Genomic DNA, 21,420 nt, shown 5'->3' on the forward strand with positions numbered 1-21,420 from the left:
CTTCAAGCAGGAGCCTTGAGTCTAGGAGGACCCCCAGATTGCACACTAGATCTTTCTGGGGCAGTGCTACCCCATCCAGCACCAAAGATGACCAGTCCCGGATATAGAGGAGCCATTAACCCACAGCCACTCCATCTTACCAGGGTTCAGCTGAAGCCTGTTGTTCCCCATCCAGACCCTTACAGCCTCCAGGCACCGCGAAAAGGCGGTCATGGCATCACTTACTTCACCTGGGATGGAGATGTATAATTGTGTATCATCAGCATACTGATAATACCTCATCCCATGATGGTGGATGATCTCACCCAGCGGTTTCATGTAGATGTTGAAAAGGAGCGGAGAGAGAACCGAACCCTGTGGCACCCCACAAAGGAGGGGCCGAGGATGGGACCTCTCACTCCGTATCACCACCGATTGGGATCGGCCCTGAAGAAAGGAAGTGACCCAGCACAATACTGTGCCGCCCACCCCCAATTCCCTAAGTCGTCCCAACAGGATACTGTGGTCAACAGTATCGAAAGCCGCTGAGAGATCAAGGATGGTCACACTTCCACCATCCCGCTCCCACCAGAGATCATCCATAAGTGTGACCAATGCCATTTCTGTTCCATAACCGGGCTTGAAACCTGACTGGAAGGGGTCCAGATAATCTGTTTCCTCCAGAACCCTTTGGAGCTATGATGTCACCACTTTCTCAACCGCCTTCCCCAAAAAGGGGAGGTGGGAGACTGGATGAAAATTGTCCAATACAGATCTAGAGAGGGTTTCTTGAGGATGGGGTGCACCAATGCCTCCTTAAAGGCAGCTGGAAACACTCCCTCCTGCAAGGATGTATTAACCATCGCCTGGATCCAACCACATGTCACCTCCCGAACTGCTTTCACCAGCCAGGAGGGGCATGGGTCAAGATAGCAAGTGGTGGCCTTCACAGTCCCCAGGATCCTGTCCACTTCCTCAGGATCAACAGGATCAAACTGTTCCCAGATAACTGGGTAAGAACGGTCCCCCAGTATCTCCCCAGACCCTGCCCCACGCTCAGAGTCTAGCTTGGAATGAATCCGAGTAACTTTGTCCTGCAGGTGCTCCGAAAATTCCTTCGCACGGCCCTGCAAATGAATCCCCACATCCCCCTTGCCAAGGAGGGACCTAGTGATCCTGAACAGGGCCGCCGGGTGGCATTCTGCGGACACAATAAGGGCAGAGAAGTATTGGCGCTTCGCCGCTCTTATCGCCACAGTGTAGGCCTTGATAGTGGCTCTAACCTGTGTTCGGTCAGATTCTATCTTTGTCTTCTTCCAGTGGCGCTCTAGACTTCTCTTGACCCTCTTCAGCAGCCTCAACTCCTCCGTAAACCACAGGGAGTGTCGGGGCCGATGTGGCAAGAGAGGTCGCGTAGGCGCGATCCTGTCCAAGGCCCCAGCCACCTCCCTGTTCCAGGCAGCAGCCAAGGCCTCTGCTGGACCGTGTAGCAGATCCATGGGAATACTGTCCAGCTCCCTCTGAAACCCTGACGGGTCCATCAGGCACCGGGGGCGGACCAATCGCATGGGTCCTGCCTCCCTGCGGAGGGGGGTGGCATAGGAGAAATTCAGGGTCACCATGACGTGATCTGACCATGACAATGGGGAAAGCTGTAAATCTCCCCTCAGATCACTTTGCTATTGCTCCGACAAAAAGACCAAATCCGGCATGTAGCCACTGTCTCGGGTTGGGTCCAGCACAATTTGAGACAGGCCCATGGCTGCCATGGTAGCCATGAACTCCCGAGCTGCATTTGAGGACTGTCCCAGGGGCAGCAGGTTGAAGTCCCCCAGAACCATAAGCCTGGGGAACTCCACCACCAGCCCTGAGATGGCCTCCAGCAGCTCAGGCAGGGAGGCTGCCACGCATCAGGAAGGCTGATACAATAGCAGAACTCCCAACTGTTCACGGGAACCCAACCTAATGAACAGTGTCTTACAGCCAGAAACTTGTGGAGCAATGCCCCTGAAGGCCACTAGAGATTCCTGGATCACAACAGCCACCCCTCCTCCCCTGCCCTGGCATCTTGGCTGGTGCCACACCATGAACCCAGCTGGGCACATTTCCGAGAGGGGCACCCCCCCCGGGCCCCAGCCAGGTCTCAGTAATGCATGCCAGGTCTGCCCCCTCCTCACTGATCAAGTCACATAGGAGGGGGGCCTTGTTGTTAACTGACTCGGCATTAAGCAGCAGTAGCAGCCGAAGGCCAGGGCTCCTACGAACCTGCTGACCAGGGCCTGGGAATGAGCCAGGAGGGGCAGAACACGCCACCGGTAACACACACCAGGGGCGTCTTCCCCAAAGATGGCCTGCCCTCCAGCTCCCACCATATTGTCCCCTACCCGTCACCACATTAATAGTGTAGCCCAACGCATAGTCCCCAGGGGTTCCAGGCCCAGATGCCTCCAATCCTGGATCTCCAGGGTCTCTAATCCGGGGCAAGGGTCCCTCCTTCCAACCAGTCATCCTCATTCACACCCAAATGCTCACAGGTGAGGGAGGGTCGCCCCAGCACACCAGCTCACGCTCTCGGCGCTGCCAGGACCCACCCCCCACTGAACCTTACACTCCCTCACACCCTCTGCCCTCCTGCACGACCTCTCTCACTAGTTGGCAGGGTGGGCATCCCGCCCACTCCCTCACACCTCCTGTCTCTCACCCACAAGGTGGATCCTAGTATCCTCATGCACTCCCAGACTTCCTCCCAGACTCTGACTCCCAGGATACAAGAAAATAGCTTAATTACAGAAATAACTGTTGTTCCTTGGTATATTATTTAGCTTGATTTTTTTCTAACACTTTACTGCAGCTTAGCCATAATGACTAGATACAGATAGGATCTGATTGTAAAGGATCCCCAGCTTAACATTTCTGTTCTAGGGACTTGCTTATCTTTCATCAAATATTGTGATTTTGCTAAGTGCAGATATATACTGTAATAATTCTGCCTTCACTATATTTCCAGTTTTGTTTTTGTCCTACCCTCTGTTTCCTACTTTTATTCTAATTCTACTGGGGAGCAGTGGGTGAGAAATTAGCAGAGAACGTATGGAACTTTTCCCCCCAAAAAGACTATGCCTTAGGATTACAGTTTCTCCATGACAAATATAAATATTTATGCATTCGTTAATTTGATTTATACCCCATCTTTCATCCAGGAGCTGAAAGGAGCATGTATAGCGCCCTTTCTTCCTATTTTTCCTCAGAACAGTAAGCTTATGAGCAGCTTAGTCTGAGACATAGTTATACATTCATTAATTTGATTTATACCCCATCTTTCATCCAGGAGCTGAAGGGAACATGCATAGTACCCTCTCCTATTTTCCCCAGAATAGTAACTTTATGAGTAGCTTAGTCTGAGACATTGTTACCCACTGAGCTTCCAATGGCAGGGATGGATTTCAATTGGGTTCTCCCTACTAGTCTCCCAATATCTCAACTATTGTGCCAAATATGGAAAAGAATAGGGGAGAGCTGCTTCCAAACTATTTTCCTGAGTGCTTCAACCATTGCTTCAAACTATAGCTTAGAAAGACTCTTCTAGGAATATATTTGTCAGACTAGGGTTAATTCAAAGAATGGTTTGACAGAACTTGCTTTGTTCAAGTAGATTGCAAAAATCTCAACCAATTTCCAGTTCCTTGGATGACTATAAGATCTGTAACTTCAGGCCACAATACATATTGGTAAGACAGATTCTGCACTTGCTTATCATTCTGGTTAAGATGTTTTGTTTGACCTACCTATCACTATAAGCGTGCTGTGTAAAGAATTGGTGGTGTTTTCTTGAGGTAATGGCTGTTATGCAGCCACAAAACTGGTTTGCCTGACACTTCCTGTGTGTGGATTATCATAGCTTCTATTTTGAGATCTAAAACTGCTTGCTTTTAATTTAATTGCAGATGCTGAAAATTGAAGGCCATGGCAGAAGCTGTTCCTTCCATTGGTTCTCAAGTATTCATTACCTACTCTCAGAAAGATTGAAGTGCCAGCAAAGAGACTGAGACCAAATTGCTTTCCTCTTTGAGGTGGCAAAACTAAACAATTCAAGCTCTTAACTGTATATGCAGCAGTTAACAATATAGTTGCCAACAGTCTATTACTTAATTGTTACTATGCACACAGAACCTCACACCTAAAAGCCCCGTAAAATAAATGAGCTTTATATAAAAGCAAGGATAAAAAGTAGGAGAAATTTCCAGACAATGAAAATGCTTTACTTTAGTGTTGAGGACCCTGGAGCTTTCTAGATGTTATTGAAGTGCAATTCCCAGCATTCCTTATCATTGACAATGCTGGCTGCAGCTCCCAAGAATTGGAATCCTGCAACATTTGGAAAGCCACGTATTTTCCACTCCAGTTAAATGCCTTGATATGAAGAATCAAGATTCATCCCCTTTTCCAAGATAATCTATTTCCTAGCACACAAATCTGATGCTGCAATTTTGGGTTATTTTCCTGAATGATTTATGATTTAATTATTTGATTTAATTAAGAATAATTCTTAATTATTTTGCTTTTTGTTGGTTTATTTTATAGAAACAAGACAAGAAGCAGTGCTCTACTCGTATTCCTTACACCTTTGTATATGCAGAAAGCTGTCTTTTAGCACGTTCAGATGTATTTTGATAAATATAAGTTGGTCATTGATGGTCCCTCCTACAGGTTTTGGGGGTCTGTAATTTGAGGGGAAATGACATCTTCAGTTGCTGAATCAAGACTGACAGTTTATTTGAAGAATTTCTTCATTGCCCCACTCTGGCTAGTTTCAGTGGTTAAGCCCAAATACAAATGTATTCTTGTTTAGGAAGGTTGTAAATTTTTATGTTGATACAGTCATTCTAGATGCTGAGGAGCAGTTATTTCAATTTCTGGTAAAATATCTTTGTCCCTTTTTCTGACTGTTTCTGCAAAAAAGATTACTGAAACTCAATTTAAAAGTTTTATTAAAACATTTCTTAGTAATCAAGTTGTTGACTCTTAATTTTATGAAAAGCAGTTAACACAGAATATTGGAAGGCAACCAGTTGGTGTGGATGAGAGGCCATTTTCTAGCCCTCAGAAGTATTCTGGTCCCCTTACTACTTATTTAGCTATCTGAGCAGTACTGCAAGGAGGAATAAGTGCAGAGTTCATTTCTGTTGGTGTGCAAAATAGGATTCTATAGCACATTGAATTTGCCTTAGAGCATGGAGGGGTGCACATGCACAGCAACTCCATATACCAAGCAATTTTTCTCAGGGTCTCACTGTGGCTAATGTGATCCTGGAAGAATTACACAGATACTTTAAGGAGTTGTGGGGAAGAGCTGCGCAAACATCCCAGCACAATCTGGGGGAGATCTCTACCTTTAAATCCAAAGTGCTGCACAGCCATAGAGTCAAATATGTCAGTAGTTTGGACTTTGAAGAGCTTATTTTTTGAAACTCAAAACTTACTTTCTTCCAACCAAAGTTAACCTAATCAAAGAGGTTGGTATTTATTTTTTATCAATACAGCAAAAGCTATCTCTAATAACCTTAAAAATATTTATATCTCCAACAGTGACTGCAGCAAACCATAACACTATCAAAAGGTTAAAATGCACAAGTGACATAATCGTACTTGTCTGATGCAAGTTTGTAAGTTATGGTACTTGTATGATAACATCACTTGCATATCAGTTGGATATGCATGCAAGGGGACCCCTTGCATGCATATCCACATACAGGTAGTCCTTGTTTAGCAACCACGATTGGGACTGGCAACTTGGTCGTTAAGCAAAGCAGTTGCTAAGTGAAACTGCGATTGTGCTCATGATCTTACTTCAGCTTTCCTTTATTTTACAGACCTGCGAAAATCATAAATGTGAGGATTGGTCGCAAAGTTACTTTTTCATCACTGCCGTAACTGCAAATGGTCGCTAAACAAGGCAGTCGCTAAATGAGGACTACCTGTATACCCCTACCAGAGCTGTATTGCAAAAGATTTCCTCAATTAAAAAAAAAAAGACAATAGGTTGACACCTCTCAAGTTGAAGTAACTGAAGTTCATTATCTGTCCAACTTGCACTATCTGCAAGTTCTAAACTATTCTGCCAGACTCCTCCTTTCGGTTCCTTTCCCCTCCTTTCTAGGGGAAAGACTCCCCCTCCCCTTCCAAGTCTAGATATTCTTCCTCCAAACCCAAAACATAAATGTGAAAATGCTGTGAATGTAAGGGGTAATTGTGTACTATACAATCTTGCATTTGAGGAGGTCTTTAGTGTTTCCTTTTGAAATAATAAAACCAAAATTTTAGATATATAAAAGTTTATTTGGAGAAAAGGAAAACAGAACAAGGTAAGTAAACAACTAACTGTATTATATTCCAAATCAAAGTCAAAGTTAGTTACATATGAACTGCTTGTATAGAATTTTGGGCTTCTGAACAAACTGCAGAGACAGCTGCTAGAGCATCTTAGCCTCCTGCTTAAATGCTATTAGGTAGGCTCTTCAATTCATATAAATCTCTGTGGTTAGTCCCTTAGAGGAGAGGTGCATTTGTTGCCTGCCCAATGATTTATGTCATCCCTGTTATCAGAAGCCTAGCCAGCAATTATAAAATTTCCTAAGTGGGCTAGGTCCATCTAAGCAAACCTATATCTGAATAATGGAGTTAGCCAATTAAAATTAGACAGGCTACTGTGCAAAAGAGTTTTGCCTTGAAAAGGCACTAAGAATTTGAGCCTCTCAGACTTTCCATTTTGGGAAACAGGGCATTTGGGGGTTCTGTCAAGCTTTAAAAGCATGTCAGGGTTTGTCACAAAATGATACTTCAGTGTCATGTGACACTGGAGAGGCTAAAAAGACCAGTTGGGATTCCAAGGATGCTTAGATTCATTTAGACAGATGGCGGTGGTAAACATTTTTAAATACACAAGTCCTGTTGTCCTGCTTGGCTGGAATGTTCCGTATCACTGGAATGTCACCTGTAAATCAGCCTTGTGCTCCTTTGTGCCACAGGCTTGTAACTGTTAGTCAGTTACAAGATAACACTTCGTTAAAGCACCAGTAGAAAATCAATTGGTAACTTCACGCTCTTATAATTTGCTAGATAGTCTTCAATAGGAATGTGGTGGCAGCTGAGAGAGCTGGTCTGCTCTTTTTCATGTAAAGTCAGTCTTCTGTCTGCAAAAGTAGACTTTGCTGCATTACAGCATCTGTGATTCCTTTCTCCTCCGCCCCATGGAACATTTGGGAAGTAATACATGGACTGAAACAACACTGTTGTTTCCATCCATATATTCTGAGTGCAGCTTGTTCCTAGTACTAAAACATTCATTTAAATTATCAAAGTTTACTGCAAATATGGGACTTCAGATAGCATCTTAATTAAGATGGCTTAACTTCTTGTAACTGCTTATTCAAAAATGCACTGACTGTTCATATAGACATAGCAGTTGGAATAACAAATGTATTTCTGCAGTGGTATAGGTTTCTAGGGCATGACACTTTACAAAAATGAATAGTCTGTATACAACTAGAAGAAATACTCAATGTTAGCAAAAATTCTTAATTTTTTGAAAATGTAAACTAATACAGAAGGCTGAAGACCCTATCTTTGATATTTATAGTGTAGAGTTGGTTTTTCATTTATTTATTTATTTATTTATACACAAACGTAATACTTTTTTCTGTTCCTTAAAATGAGCAGAGAATGGAAGAGTCTTGAGTGAGAATGAATTACTGATCCTTTCTCGCAATGGTGTGATATGTCACAGGTAGGAAGAGAGTAATGTTTTATTATGTACTGTGGCTAGGATAGGCAACTTTTGGGTGAAATTGTGGACAGCTCTGAAATGCTGAGAGCATGTCGTAGATCTTTCTCTCAAAATGGTCGCCATGGGGAGGGAAAAGATGAGGTTGTTTCCCATTCATCCCTCTAACCTTCTACCGTGCTCTCTCTCATCCCAGTTTACCTTTATGCTGTTTCTAGGCAAGTGAGCATATGGCCATACAAATGCTATACTGCAACCACACATCATTTCTATTTTCTGGGAATGCCAGTAATATCTCTCTCATCCATAACTGGACTATGGATGAGAGGGCTGACTTGACATACATAACTGAGACCTGGGTTGAAGACAAGGATGATTGGGGGGCGGGGGCGGTATTAGTCTCTCCCAGCTGAGCCTCCCTGGATACTCTGCAACACCACCAAAACAGGTTTGGGGTTGAGAAAGAGGAGTTGATGTAGGAGTTTACAGCATTTATGTCTTCGGTATCTAGGAAAAACTCGGGATTTTGCTGAACTGGCAGAAATACTAATGTATGTTTCTTGTCAATTACTGTCTTACCCCATTCTTTGTGTGAACAGATCACCGGTACAAGTATACTATCACATCTAATGTCTGTTTTTTAAATGACCATTGTCAAGAAAGTAATCACTATCTGAAACTTCTGCTTTTCATCTCCTTCCTGACCCTAATTTAAGCAACCAACCATTGCAGGATAACATTCAGTGCTTCTAATAAAAGGGACCGTATGCCACAAAAGTTTGTGTCATGAGAGTTCTCCTTGTTTTCAATTCTGTGATTTAGGTAGGCTCACTTTAGTAAAAGTCTCACCTATCTTAATAGCATGTTAATATTGAAAAGGTGTACATTTCCTTTATTAGAGGGAATCGAGATTGTGGCTATCCCAAAGAGCCTTTGTTGCTTATGTTTGAAGTAGCACCGGCTAAGTCCATGAACTTTATTCCTTTTTGCAAGAGGATCTTTCCAACTTCTTGTGCAATTTTATAGAAATGAGTTAATTGTAAGTAGCACTCTACAGCTGTGAAGTTAGAAGGGCATTACAAGTAAACATGAATATAGTCAAGGCTCTCCTTTGGATAAATATTTCTCAATCTAAATACAGGCCAAATTTTGCACTATAATTATTCTGTCTATGACAGATGCTGAAGCCTGTCTCATGAATAAACAGAGAGAGATACTTTTGCCATGACTTTATTTGTGGAACTACATATTGATTAATAATGGTGGGCTTTGCTTAATGTGAGAGTTCTGCATATTACAAGTCTCACCTGTACTAAGTGACTGACATATTCTTACATTCAATCTTGTAGTTCACTACTTACAGTACATGAGATAATTGAGTTGAAGGAATTCATGTTTTTCCTATTATTTAAGGGTGCTCAGGTCAGTACATAATATAGAGTAGAACTAAAGTCTTTTATTAAAGTTAATTTATATGAAAACAGCTGTAGCTTCTCATCTAGACAATAGTATATAAGGAGTCAGTTGATTCCATCAGTAATATTTTAGTCCCTTATCAGTTCTTGTTCAAAAAAAACAAGACTGACAAAAAAAGTAACTTGGTTATTCTGAGAAAGGAACAAGAAGAAATTAAAGGTTTTTACTGTTGGTACTTTAAAAAAACAAAAATGATGATGGACAAGAATCTGCAATCATGACCTGTAGTGTTTGGGTTCCTGCCTGAAAATAACCTGGCATACTTTTGCACCAAGGTCAAGCCTGCAACATCCTTGAAGACAACACTGGAGGAGTGAAGCAGTGAATGGCCACATTTCAGTACACGAGGAGAATGAAGATTTATCAAGTCAAATAAAGGAAGTGCTACAACAGAAACTGTTAGAGGAAGCAATACATAAGAAAAATGACAAAAGAGCAAGTTCAGGGGATGAGAATAACAACTAGAAGCAAAAGATACAAAAGGTAACCTACATCACGAACTCAGGAATCATTTTCAGGGCCTCACGCAAGAACCATCTCTTGATTCTTCAGGGTTACTGAAGATGCTATGGAACAGGAGCTAGGATGATGGATCTCTGAAAGGCAAGGGATTGGCGAGATTGATGTCAGGTTCAGCCCAATAATCACCACGAGACAGTCCAGAATTCAGCTCAGCTTCTTTATTAGCTTGCATCTAATAGACAGAATCTTGCCAGACTAACTCTAATCCCCCAACGACAGCAACTATAACCATCATGCCCTTTGGGGGGTGCCAGACTCCTCCTCTTGACTTTTATCCTGTCCATCTGGGGCCAGAGGAGTTGCTTTCCTTGAAATGTCTCTCCCTCCCCCCTGCAACCTTGAAACTCCATTCCAGAATCCTCCCGGCTCATGCCCTCCATCACAGGTGGGGATATAATTGTGTAATGCTGGTGTTCTTGATTAGAAGGGAAATAAAAGCTGAGTGTAGTTGAACAATGGTGCAATATACAATGGAGGTCCAATATGGTGTGAGTCAAACCCAGCATAGACAGAGTTTGTCATGACTGGCAAAATTTTCTACAGATATTAATAGAAGAAATATGAAGCAGTCAAGGAATATAGTAGTAAATAGAATACAGGTAGTTCCTGGGTTAAGAACGCCCAGTTTAAGGATGACCCATAGATAAAAATGGAGCCTATTGTGGCAAAATTTGAGTTAAATACACAATGGTTCAAGTTAATTATACAATACTACTTATACAATATTATACAATAATACTGTTCTAGCTTACGTACAAATTTGACTTATGGACAGACCTTGGGAACGGAGCTTGTTCTTAAACTGGGGACTACCTGTAACAGAACCCCAGACTTAGACAGAGCAAATCCACCAGCTGCTATAGCCACTGCTATAGTTAAACATTTTGTGACCTTAGCTATTTCAATATATTGGTCTTGTAGCTGCTTTATAATCACTGATTATGATAGGTGGGAAAGCTTGCTAACAACTAATTGTATAAGTTCAAGATGGGTGTGATATAATGGGCAATTTAGCAACACATGTGCCACAAGTTTGATATCTGAGTATACCCAGAGGTAATCCTGGTAGGGAATCTTGTTACCTAGTTTCATCACTGAGGGTGGGACATCAGTATCTAGATATAACAAAAGGAGCATGCACAACCTCATGATACTGGAGATGCGAAACTTTCTATCTTTTTGCTCTGCCTTAGCTTTCCCAAAGAGCATATAGCTAGGGGATAACCCCAATAAACCAAATAATAATCTATCTGTTTTTTCAAGGAAGAAATGCGACTAAGAGTGTGAGCTGGACCATGGACTCACTCTAACATTTGTGTTTGAACCAGAATTGATGTTGGCAGAGTCCCAGTCAGACCTTAAGAGATGTAGGCAAGAATAGATCCTTTTGGCTACTTGGAAGCCTTTCAGGAGAGCTTCCTTCACAATGGAAATCCTTCCACAATAGAAAGATTTGCCCCAAACAGCTATTTATTACCTGCAATATCAGGTCCATCACATTTTGGCCTCTCTCTTGCACCCATTTATTATTATTTATTGTTAGATACATAGTTTGCCTTTCTGTTTATGTAGCCACTCAAGATAGCTTATGCAGTAGAACAAAATACAGAATCTAAAACCATAGGAAAATCAGTTAAAATCAGTATTTAAACTTGAAACAGGCTCCTCCTTTGCTGTCATCAGGCAATACTTTTTTCCAACCTTTTGTGAAAGGCCTAGTACATCTCTATGTCCCATCATTCCTCTTGTTTCTGACCTGGGGCATCTCCTGTTCCCTCTGTGTTTATTATCACTATCCTTTAAGATATCCACTGGTCTGATGATCCTCATGGAAGATTGATTTGTTTTGATAGTGTGACATAAGCTCAACCAGGAGATCTTCTCTTCCTTAATGAAGATGGGAAGGTTGGAAAGATTGAGCTTACAACCAATCATGCTTATATTTTGATCATAGTGGTGTTATTGCTTTTCTCAGGATAAGGAACCTAGTCTGAATTCAACTTCCAGCAGCTCCAGCCAGCCTAGCAAATGATGACGTGTTGAGAGCTGAGTTTTAGCAGTATGGAACACCACTAGTTCCCCATCCTTCTTAGTAAACTACTGTATTCTGAAAGGATACTACTTCTAAATAACAGAATTTTAAAAAGATATTATGGATAATTGTCAAGTGTATTTTAACTGCATTTGTACTTTATAAAAGTTACTTTAAAATACAGCTTTTAAATGCAGGAGAATCACCATCTCTCTTCTACAAATTGATGTGCTTTGATGTCATACAATACTTGGAGTTTGGGAAGTTTCCAACTCCTAATTAGAATCATAGATATCCCTAATAAGTAGCCCTGGACAAATAACTGTATTGTCAGTTCCATCTCCTGCCACTGCTACCCTCAGATCATAGAAATGGTGACCAATAAATAGCGGTGATCTGTCAATCTGGAACAGATGTTTAAACAGATTTTTATTCTATGGGAAAATATTCTCTATAATAACAATATTGGAGGAGCTACTGGAAATGCATACAATTCCACTAAAAGTAAAAAACCTTTGTTGAGTTATTTTGGAAATAGATTTGGCACCAGATGAATAGGAACTGGAATGGAAGTTTTTCTAAATAGAAAAATATATTTTCAAATGGCTGAGAATATGGAGTGGGTGTTTGTGACATATTTGATGTGGGTGGGAACTATTTTGATTTTGGATACATGATGTTGACTGACTCTTGGAAGTCTTCCAGACATACCTATTAAACCTTTCCTATAATTTGTTTTTTATGTAGTCAAAATTGGGTATCTTATGGTGCCATTTGCCTTGATTGCATCTCGAGTTCTTGAGGTTTTGTTTTTTTCCTGGATTATTTGAATTTACGTAAAAGCAATTTTCTTGTTTGAAATCAAAACCAAAAGAGTTGTTTGGCATATTCACTGCATAAATTTGTTACTTCCTGAATTATCCTGCTGATGTATCCACCCTACCTGCTTTTTAATTTTTAAAAATGTAATAAAGAAATAATACACAATTACTTGGGGTAGTATAAAAGAACTTCAGATACGGTATGCGATTCGGTATGGACGTAAATCATTGGTGGATAGTAGAAGCTGAAAGTAACTTGCATTGTGCTCCCAATCTTGCCATGAAAACGAAAATGAATGTTATATTAGTTTTAATCAGCCTCCAGAGCTCCAGGCCCTTATCATTCATACACAAGCAGAATTTGAGACCGAAATCTCTCATGCTAGGTTTAATAAGGTTATGTTTATAAAGTGTAACCAATATATTTTCACCCAAGGTGTGGGGACTCTGGGGCAACGTGGCTGTGGGACCTACTCTTGCTGTCACTTGTGGGCTCATACCTTTGTCTGTGGGTTTAATTCTTGCTGCTCCTCAAAAGGAAAAGGGCAAGGGAGTAGGCTGCTGTTCATTGTTAAAACATGTCTTAGCTTAAGGTTATGTTCAGAAATGTCAAGGAAGAGTAGCTGCAAAAGCAGAAAACTTTAGCAGTCAGTCATGGGAATATGTAGAGACACTAGCCTTGGCAGATGCTTTATAATGCCACATCCTGATCTGTTATTTCATTATGGCCAGGGTTGTCACAGGGGCGCACTGTAGAGTAACCTTTCCTGACCATGTTTGTCCCATAGACACTTTGCAGCTCCCATCCACAATATAACCAACAGCTGCCATGAAAAGCTGTATTTTCTGATGTTGGTCACTATAGCTTCTTGAAGCAACTAGTTAGTTTGGTTTGATGCAAACAATCATCATCAATATCATCATCAAAATTGGTCAAATCGCTGTTTCTTCCAAAAGGCTTATTCAAAACTTAAGCTACTCAGTGACTTGCCTAGCTGTTTTATAATTAGAGTGCACAGGACTGTAATTAAGATGATGAACTCATTTGCTAAGTGCTTTGCTAGTTTCTTAGCTAGATGTCAATCATCGGAAATGGAAGCAGGGTGGTAAGAGCTCTCTTTAAAGTGACTGGCTTGAGTTATGGATGCAAGCATGCCTACCTAGTCTGGAGTTAGCTTAATTCTGGCTTCATTTCAATCAAATATCGTCTTTAGGAGACCTGACCCCAAATTCATAGCATCCTTAAAGCCCAACTATGGTAGATCTGCTTTCCCAATGTGTTCAAGATCCAGAGATGGTTCAGAGTACACATAGGTGTGGGACTGACATCCTCCAAGGAATCTGCATGGGGGTGAGGGTGTACAGCTTAGGGACCCCTGAGGTAAATACCTAAGCTTTCTTCTTGCTCATAGGAGCAGCCCTTACAAATTAAGAGCTTATTGGCTGGATGGCTGATGCTGCCATGGTCTGTTAGTAAAGAAGCTAAAAATCTTCTCTCAGTGGGTGTAGGTATAAGAGGTGGTACTGGTGAATGAACAGCAAATGTTCAGTATGTGTATGAAAGAGAAATACTTGTAGAGAGGAAGAGAGTCTGTGAGGTTTGGTGACTACACATCTAACGTTACTTTTTATTGTTACAGGATTTGTTGTTGTTAGATTCATTTGTTAAAAGAAACCACAAACAAACTGCTGTTCTTTTTATCATGTCCTCCTCTTGGGGGGAATTTTAAGGTCCACCCTATTTGATCCAGGCCTCAGTCCCTAGCCTGCGGTCCCATATTCTTAGAGCATGGCCAGACTAACAAAATAAAAGCTAACCTGCTGGACATACAGGCCTGCTCTGCTACCTACTAAGTTCCTCAGCATTCCATTTGATTTTGCTGAATTATTTTTCTTCAGGAGTTTGGGTGAGAAAACCTGAGGTGCCTGCTAAGTGGATGGAAAGAAGCCATAAACTATTAATAAAGGTGTATTAACATATTTCAAAAATATGATTTCACTGCAGCAAAATTCAATCAATGTGAAAACAGGGAAAGCTGCTCATATATCATGGAAGGAGGCCAGCTCCAAGAACTGCATCACAAATATTTAAATGCTTCATCCTGTTATAAGAAGCACTTTTATGGGATATCACCTGCAGCAGATGGATATATATTGTGTTGGACTATGAAATATAGCTGAGCTCCCAAGAGCACGGTCTCATTCTACTTGTTTTTCAGTTGAGTACACTAGACACAATGGAAGTGATGTTCCCACACCGTTACCACCACCTTGTTTTACATAGGGCCCAAACTACGTATTACATGAAGCAATTGATGTAATGTTGAGGGTAACTAATTTTTATTAGAATTAGTAGCTGCAGGGTGCTCAAAACAAGCTTAAGGTGGCTGATAGATGGTGGGATGAGTTTAAACCTTTACCCCATGTCCATCTAAATAAAATTTTCTATCAGAAATGCTATTTGCAACAGGATAAAAATTCTCATCAGCTGTTCAGAGAGTGATGGTGTGGGCAGGGCCCAGGGACTCATTTCTATTCAGGATTTGAGCCAGCGGTAATAGGATGGAATTAGAAAAGCAAAGAGACAGAAAAAGAAAGAAAAGAGGAAAGGATGCCTAGGAGAATTCCACACACACCCCTTGTTTTCCCTTTGAACGACTAAAAACTGAGAAGAAAAAAATGTGTCTCTTAATAAAATTCATATAAGAAAAAAAGTTTTAAAACATAAAAACTAACACAAACTAATACAGAATAAAGAGAACAAAGACAGAAAGAAAAAAGTTCAGAAAGAAGGATTAAAAAGAAATAGAAGCAGCTTCCGATTTCCTTTGCAGCAAATATAAGCATGATTACAAAATTATTTCTTACTCTGATTACAAAAAAAAAGTGCTCTTTTCTATTATCTTGTTTTTTCCTAATCATCAAAACCACAAGTCATAAGTGCATCTTTTCCCATTTCATGCAAAAAAGTCTATAAGGGGTTTCCAGTCAGCCATAAATCTAGATATTGTCTTAGCTCTGATCAAAGAAGTTAATTTAGCATCTCTGTAAGTTCCATCATCTTCACCAACCATTCCCCCATTGTGGGTAGTTGCAAACCTTTCCACTTTTGAACATATAATCTCACTGCAGTTGTCATATATAAAAACAAAGGTTCCATGACTTTTTTCCAGTTGCCTGTCCATTAGTCTGAAAAGAAGTCTCTGGTTTCAGTTGTACTTTAACCTTTAAAATCTTCAGAATTAATTTATGCATTTGTATCCAAATTTTTTTAGCCTTTTTACATGTCCACCAAACATGAAAAATGTTCATGTTGTACACATTTCCAGCAAAGATTCGAAGTACTTTTATACATTCTAGACAATTTTCTGGTGACAAATACCAATGATACATCATTTTATAAAAATTCTCTTTAAGGCTAAAATTTAATGTGAATTTCAGTCCTTTCAACCACATATTTTCCCATTGATCCATTTGTACATTATAGCCAAAATTTTTAGCCCATTTTATCATACATTATTTTACTTGCTCTTCTTCTGTTTCATATTTCAGCAAAGGTTTATACATTTTAGCAATAACACGTTCATCATTGGTGCATAATTCTGTTTCAAACTAAGTCTGTCTTGTTCAAAACCATAAAATCTTTTATCCACTTTAAACCTTTCTAATAATTGTACATAAGAAAACCATTGACCTTCTGTTGTCAAATTTTCCTTTTGTCAAATTTTCTCTTGATTTCATTTTACAATCCCCTTGAGAAAAATCTAGTACATCATGATAAGTTAACCATCTATGTTTACTTATCATTTCTCGGCCTCAAAATGCTTCTTGTGTTGATAGCCACAGAGGTATTTTTGGGCACAACCTAGATTTATATTTATTCCATACAGATAGTCCTCAACTTACAATGACAATTGGGACCGGAATTTCCGTCACTAAGCTATGCGGTCATAAAGCGTGACCACATTGGTTAGTGATGGCAATTCCTGCTGTCCTGGTTGCTGCTGTTAACTGAATCCCATGGTCGTTAGGCGAGGCAACTTCCTGCCAACTTTTCACAACCAAAATCAGTGGGGAAGTTGCAGTCCAGGCTGGCAGGCAGGTAAGTGGCTATTGCTGGATGGGGTAGGGAGTGCGGGGGTGCAGGAGAGGGTGCACAGGAGTGCATAGGGTATGCAAGAGGTGCTGTGCAAGTTGGGGAGGGTGTGCGGCAGTGCAGTGTGGGTCAGGGAGAGTGCATGAGGATGCAAGAGGTGCTGTGCAGCACAAGCGCAGAGGGGCTGGGGAAGAGTGTGCAAGTGGGGGTGTGGTGCAGGTCAGGGAGGGTGCATGGGGATGTGCAAAAGGTGCTGTGCACTGTGAGCACAGAGGGGCTGGGGAAGGGTGTGCAGGTGGGGGAGACTTACCCCAGCAACTTGCGATCTCTGCCAGCTTCCCCTTTGACTTTCTGGAGAAGCCAGCATGGAAGGTTGCAAATGGTAATCATGTGATCATGGAGTGCTTGGCAATTGATCATAAGTGTGAACGGGTTGCCAAGTACCCAGATCGCAATCACATGACCATGGGGGTGCTGGGATGGCCACAACTTCGAGGACCAGTCGTAAGTCTCCTTTTTCAGCACCATCATAACTTCAAATGGTGGTAAGTCAAGGACTACCTGTACTGTAGGATGGCCCGACTGACATAATGATTTTTGAAATCTATGTTAACCTTAGCTTTGTCATACCATAGGTATTCATGCCACCCAAATCTCAAATCATGTCCTTTCTAAGTGGAAAAAACATGTTGGCCTGACCCAGCAACAGAGCTGCTTGTCCATTAGTTCCACAAGATGGAGATTTGCATACAGGTAGTCCTTGCTTAGCAACCACAATTGGGACCAGCAACTCCATTGCTAAGCGGTTGCTAAGCAGAAAATCACATGACTGCAATGGGCTTATGACGTCACTTCCCATTTAGCTGTTAAGTGAGACATCACGGGACCACAACTTACAATTTTACTTCCACGTTCTTCGTTAACTCTGCTTGTCAGAAGCTGGTTGTGAAGTGCACAAATGGAGATCACATGACCACAGGACACTGCAAAGTTCGTAAATGTGAGGATTGGTCACAAAGCTTTTTTTTTACACCATCATAACTTTGGACAGTCACTAAATGAGGCAGTCAGTGAGTGAGGCCTACCTGTAAATGCATACCTGGCAAAAAGTCGATAGGCTGCGCTCTTGCATTCACTCTCTGAAGGAGCTTCTGGCACAGCTGCCTGTTGCATTTCCCTATTTTATTTCCTTGACGCTCAACTGTTCTCAATGGATGCTCCTAGCACCTGCTTTCGTTGTTCATTTAATAGCTATTGATCCCCCCGGATCAAATCAATAGCTTAATGCAGCTGCCATGGCTACAGTTTCCTCTCTCTCTCTCAGCTCCTTTCCAGCACTTGCCTTCCCCTGGAGGGCTTGGAGGAAAAGCGATGGATTGGCTGGGCTGAAGCTATTTCCGCGCAGCTGCACGGAAGCTTTGGCGAAAGATGGGATTTATTGGCCTCAATCGTTTGTTTGTTCTTTGTGCATCCTCCTCTAATGTCTTCCCTACAAGGGTCTACATTGGAGCCAGAGTGTGATGTAGTACTGGAGACTGCTGATAGATGGCAGCGCAGCGCTATTTTGTTTCTACAGGGGCTATTGTTAGAAAGCCAGCCCTGCTGCAAAGGAGAAATAGTTTATAGCCAGCCAGGATTGCTGGGTTTACTTATTTATATTAGGGAAGCTTTATAATAGGAAACTTCCCTCAGGATGGAGAACAAATGTTTAAGCTTAGCCAGTTGCTAAATCAAAAGCTGCCACACCACAACAAGCAGGCATTCTCATCACTGAAACATCTCCTTTTCAGTCCCTGATAGGAAGGGCAACAAAGCTGCTGTGGTTGGTAAGCAGTTGGAGTGCTGTGTGTGCACGGACATTCTCTTAATTCCTGCATGGTTGAGAAAGTTGGGTCATGCAAGTGGAAAAGAAGATTGAATTGCCCGTCCTCTGAAGAAGAAGCAATACAGGAGTGGTTCCAGGTCAGCGTTGACTTCCAGAACCACCGATGAGGAAGAAAGAAGAGGCTCGTAAACGGTGGCATGAACTTTGAGAGAAAGTGAGGACAGCAGAGGCAGCAATTATGAGCTTACGCTGCATTTAGCAGAAATAGGATTGGAAACTTTTAAGGGAAATGGCAAGGCAGGGGATTGTTCCTGTAAGCAGGGCTACCATATCTGGGCTGCAAAACTCAGGCCAATGGCTGGAGGGCAACAAGCAGGGACTTATCTCTTCAGTACTGTAGTTGGCTGGGTTTTTGCGCCCAGATATGGTAGCCCTGTTGCCAGCACCAGACATTGGAACATTCTGCTACAATCAGGGGTAAAGCACGTGCATTATCTCCAAATGTCTGGCATTTGATCCATAGCACCTCCATATGTAGGACTTGGAAAATCCCTGCCTGAAATCCTGGAGCACTATTGCTAATATGTGTAGATAACACTGGACTAGATGGGGCAATCTGTTCTGTGCATTTCTTTTCGCACATTCTTAAGCAATTCTTGTTTTTTGGTTCAGAAGCCAAAAAGAAAAAAAACCCAAAACCAAAAAACCCTCTTTTGTTTTCCTGTACTGCCTTATGGTAGCAATCAATTTTAGATTTTGCAACTGGGAGCAAAGAAATGTCTGATGATGTCCTTTTAACAACCCTTACAGTTGCCAATTCCTGCAGGATAAAGCAGGCTGGCTGACATCACTGAGCAGTCCCACTTTAGAGCAGGAGGGCACAAAAGTATAGGTAGTTCTTGTTTAGCAACCACAACTGGGAACAGCAACTTGGCCATTAAGCAAAGTGGTCACTAAGTGAAACCGCAAGTGTGCTTATGATCTTACTTCAGCTTTCCTTTGCTTTACAGACCTGCGAAGGTTGTAAATGTGAGGATTGGTCGCAAAGTTACTTTTTCATCACTGTTATAACTGCAAACGGTCATGCCACCAGTGGGCTCATTAGTATTCAATCCTTGGGGTTGGGGTGGGGTAGGAATATAATAAGGTGCCATATACTGTATAACCATGGATTCATCTAATCATATAGCTTTATTGATTAGTCAATTGACCATATCAAGGGGATTCGCCTAATCCTGCATCATTGAATTAAACCATAATGTGACATTTGATCAGTTTATAGTAGGAAGCCCAAACCTGTACCCTGTGGGCCACAGGTAGCTCTCCAAGTAATTTTTTGTAGCCTGGAAGAATACTGTGTAGGCCCTGCGGATGCTGCCCTGGGAGACCACAGCACCGAGAGCCACAGAGACATAAGGCCTGGGCTATGGAAAATACTCCAGGAAGATGAGGGGCCTCAAAACTCACCTCAGCACATCCACATGGATCTCCTGGGGCCTGTGGGGCCGGTTAGCCAGGCCTCACCATTGGCACCCTGAGGCCTAAGCTGCGCTGCTCCCTGGGAACCCCCACCTACTCTCGGGCTCCATGGCAGTGCTGCACCTGAGGGCAGTCCTGGATTTCTCCAGGTAGGGGTAGTGGGGAAGACAGGCAGGCCAGGAAGATGGGGCTGCCTAAGGGAAGGAGGTGGCCAAGGAGGAGGGCTGGGATCCGGCTGCCCCGCTGCAAGGATCTCTGTGCCAGAAGGAGCAGAAAGACCGCAAGCAAGTGAGATTGCTCCCTCAGGCAAAGGAGCGAAGGATGGACTCAGCCAGGCAAGGGGAGAGAAAGGCAGGAAAAACAAACAAGACTGAAGGCAAGAAAGTTCTCTGCTTAGCCAGAAGAAAGAAAACCACAGGTTTTGTTGGCAGCTCTTAGTGTGGTTTATCTAGTTTAGTTCTCTGAGAGATGATCTTGAAATCAGCCCAGGAATTAAAAAATACTAGTGTTCTAATTAATAAAAGTCTGGGGACGTGGTGGTGCAGTGGCTTAATGACGCTGAAAGTTGCCGGCCAGAAATGGTCGACACTTCAGCGGTTCGAGCCCAGCTCCACGCAGCAGAGCGAGCTCCTGCTTCCTCCCCAGCTCCTGCCAACCCAGCAGCTCGAAAACTTACGTGAGTAGATAAACAGGTACTCTCACCCTGGTGGGAGGAAAAATGCTGGCGGCGCCTTGCAAAGGAGATGGGAGCAGTTGCTGGTAGCACAGAAGCTGCGCATGCCCAAAAAAGGCGTGAAGCAACGGAAACCCCGCCTCCTGCGCTCGCCAGCTGGAAGTGGCCAGCTGCGCTCGCCAGCTCTAGGAAGGAGGCCATGGCAAACCACTTCCGAAACACCTTGCCGTGAAAACTGCAGTGACTCATCCAGGCAGTCGCCGCAGAATCGGTAATGATTGAGTGTGGATAGAAAAATAATAATAATAATAATAATAATAATAATAATAATAAATGCTGCCAGCTAAGTCGCCAAAGTGAAATGGCTCTGTTTCACAGCTGTTTTCCATGTAGCTCTGGTGTGTGTGTGTGCGTTTAAAAAAATTAATAAAGGTATGTTTGAAGGAAATTGGGATAATCTTCATTCTTGACTTAAGGCTTTTGTATCTATGTATGAAATGGCTTTGGTATCCCATCCCTCAGGCTAGTGAATTAGTTCTCATGAGGCATTTCTGACGATTTGAGTCTGAGACCTTTTGTTTAGAGCTTAGTGTTTGATGTATGAATCCAGCAATTGTGATTTGTTGACGCCACAGCTAAAACAAGGCAGGTTCCCAGCTATGTAGGAGATGCTAAGGATGGGACCTGGGATCTTTGGCATTGCAAAGCACATGCTCCGTCCTAGAGCTACAGCAGGG

At 42.3% G+C, this 21,420-nt stretch overlaps 1 protein-coding gene across 1 annotated transcript in view; it reads left to right on the forward strand.

Annotated features, from left to right (window-relative positions):
• LOC103048463 (gametocyte-specific factor 1) overlaps positions 1-4,942 on the forward strand; it is a 46,323-nt gene extending 41,381 nt beyond the window's left edge. Inside the window, exon 8 of the mRNA XM_088138520.1 lies at positions 3,924-4,942. Within this exon, the coding sequence (XP_087994646.1) occupies positions 3,924-3,937 (14 nt within the window). The 3' untranslated portion in view covers positions 3,938-4,942. The remainder of the gene's footprint in view (positions 1-3,923) is intronic.
• The last annotated feature ends 16,478 nt before the right edge of the window (positions 4,943-21,420 follow it).

Source organism: Python bivittatus, unplaced genomic scaffold (genome assembly GCF_059951505.1).
Source record: "Python bivittatus isolate LINGU-HERP-01145 unplaced genomic scaffold, Pbiv_v1 ctg000220_np1212, whole genome shotgun sequence".
In the NCBI taxonomy this organism is placed as follows: Eukaryota; Metazoa; Chordata; class Lepidosauria; order Squamata; family Pythonidae; genus Python; species Python bivittatus.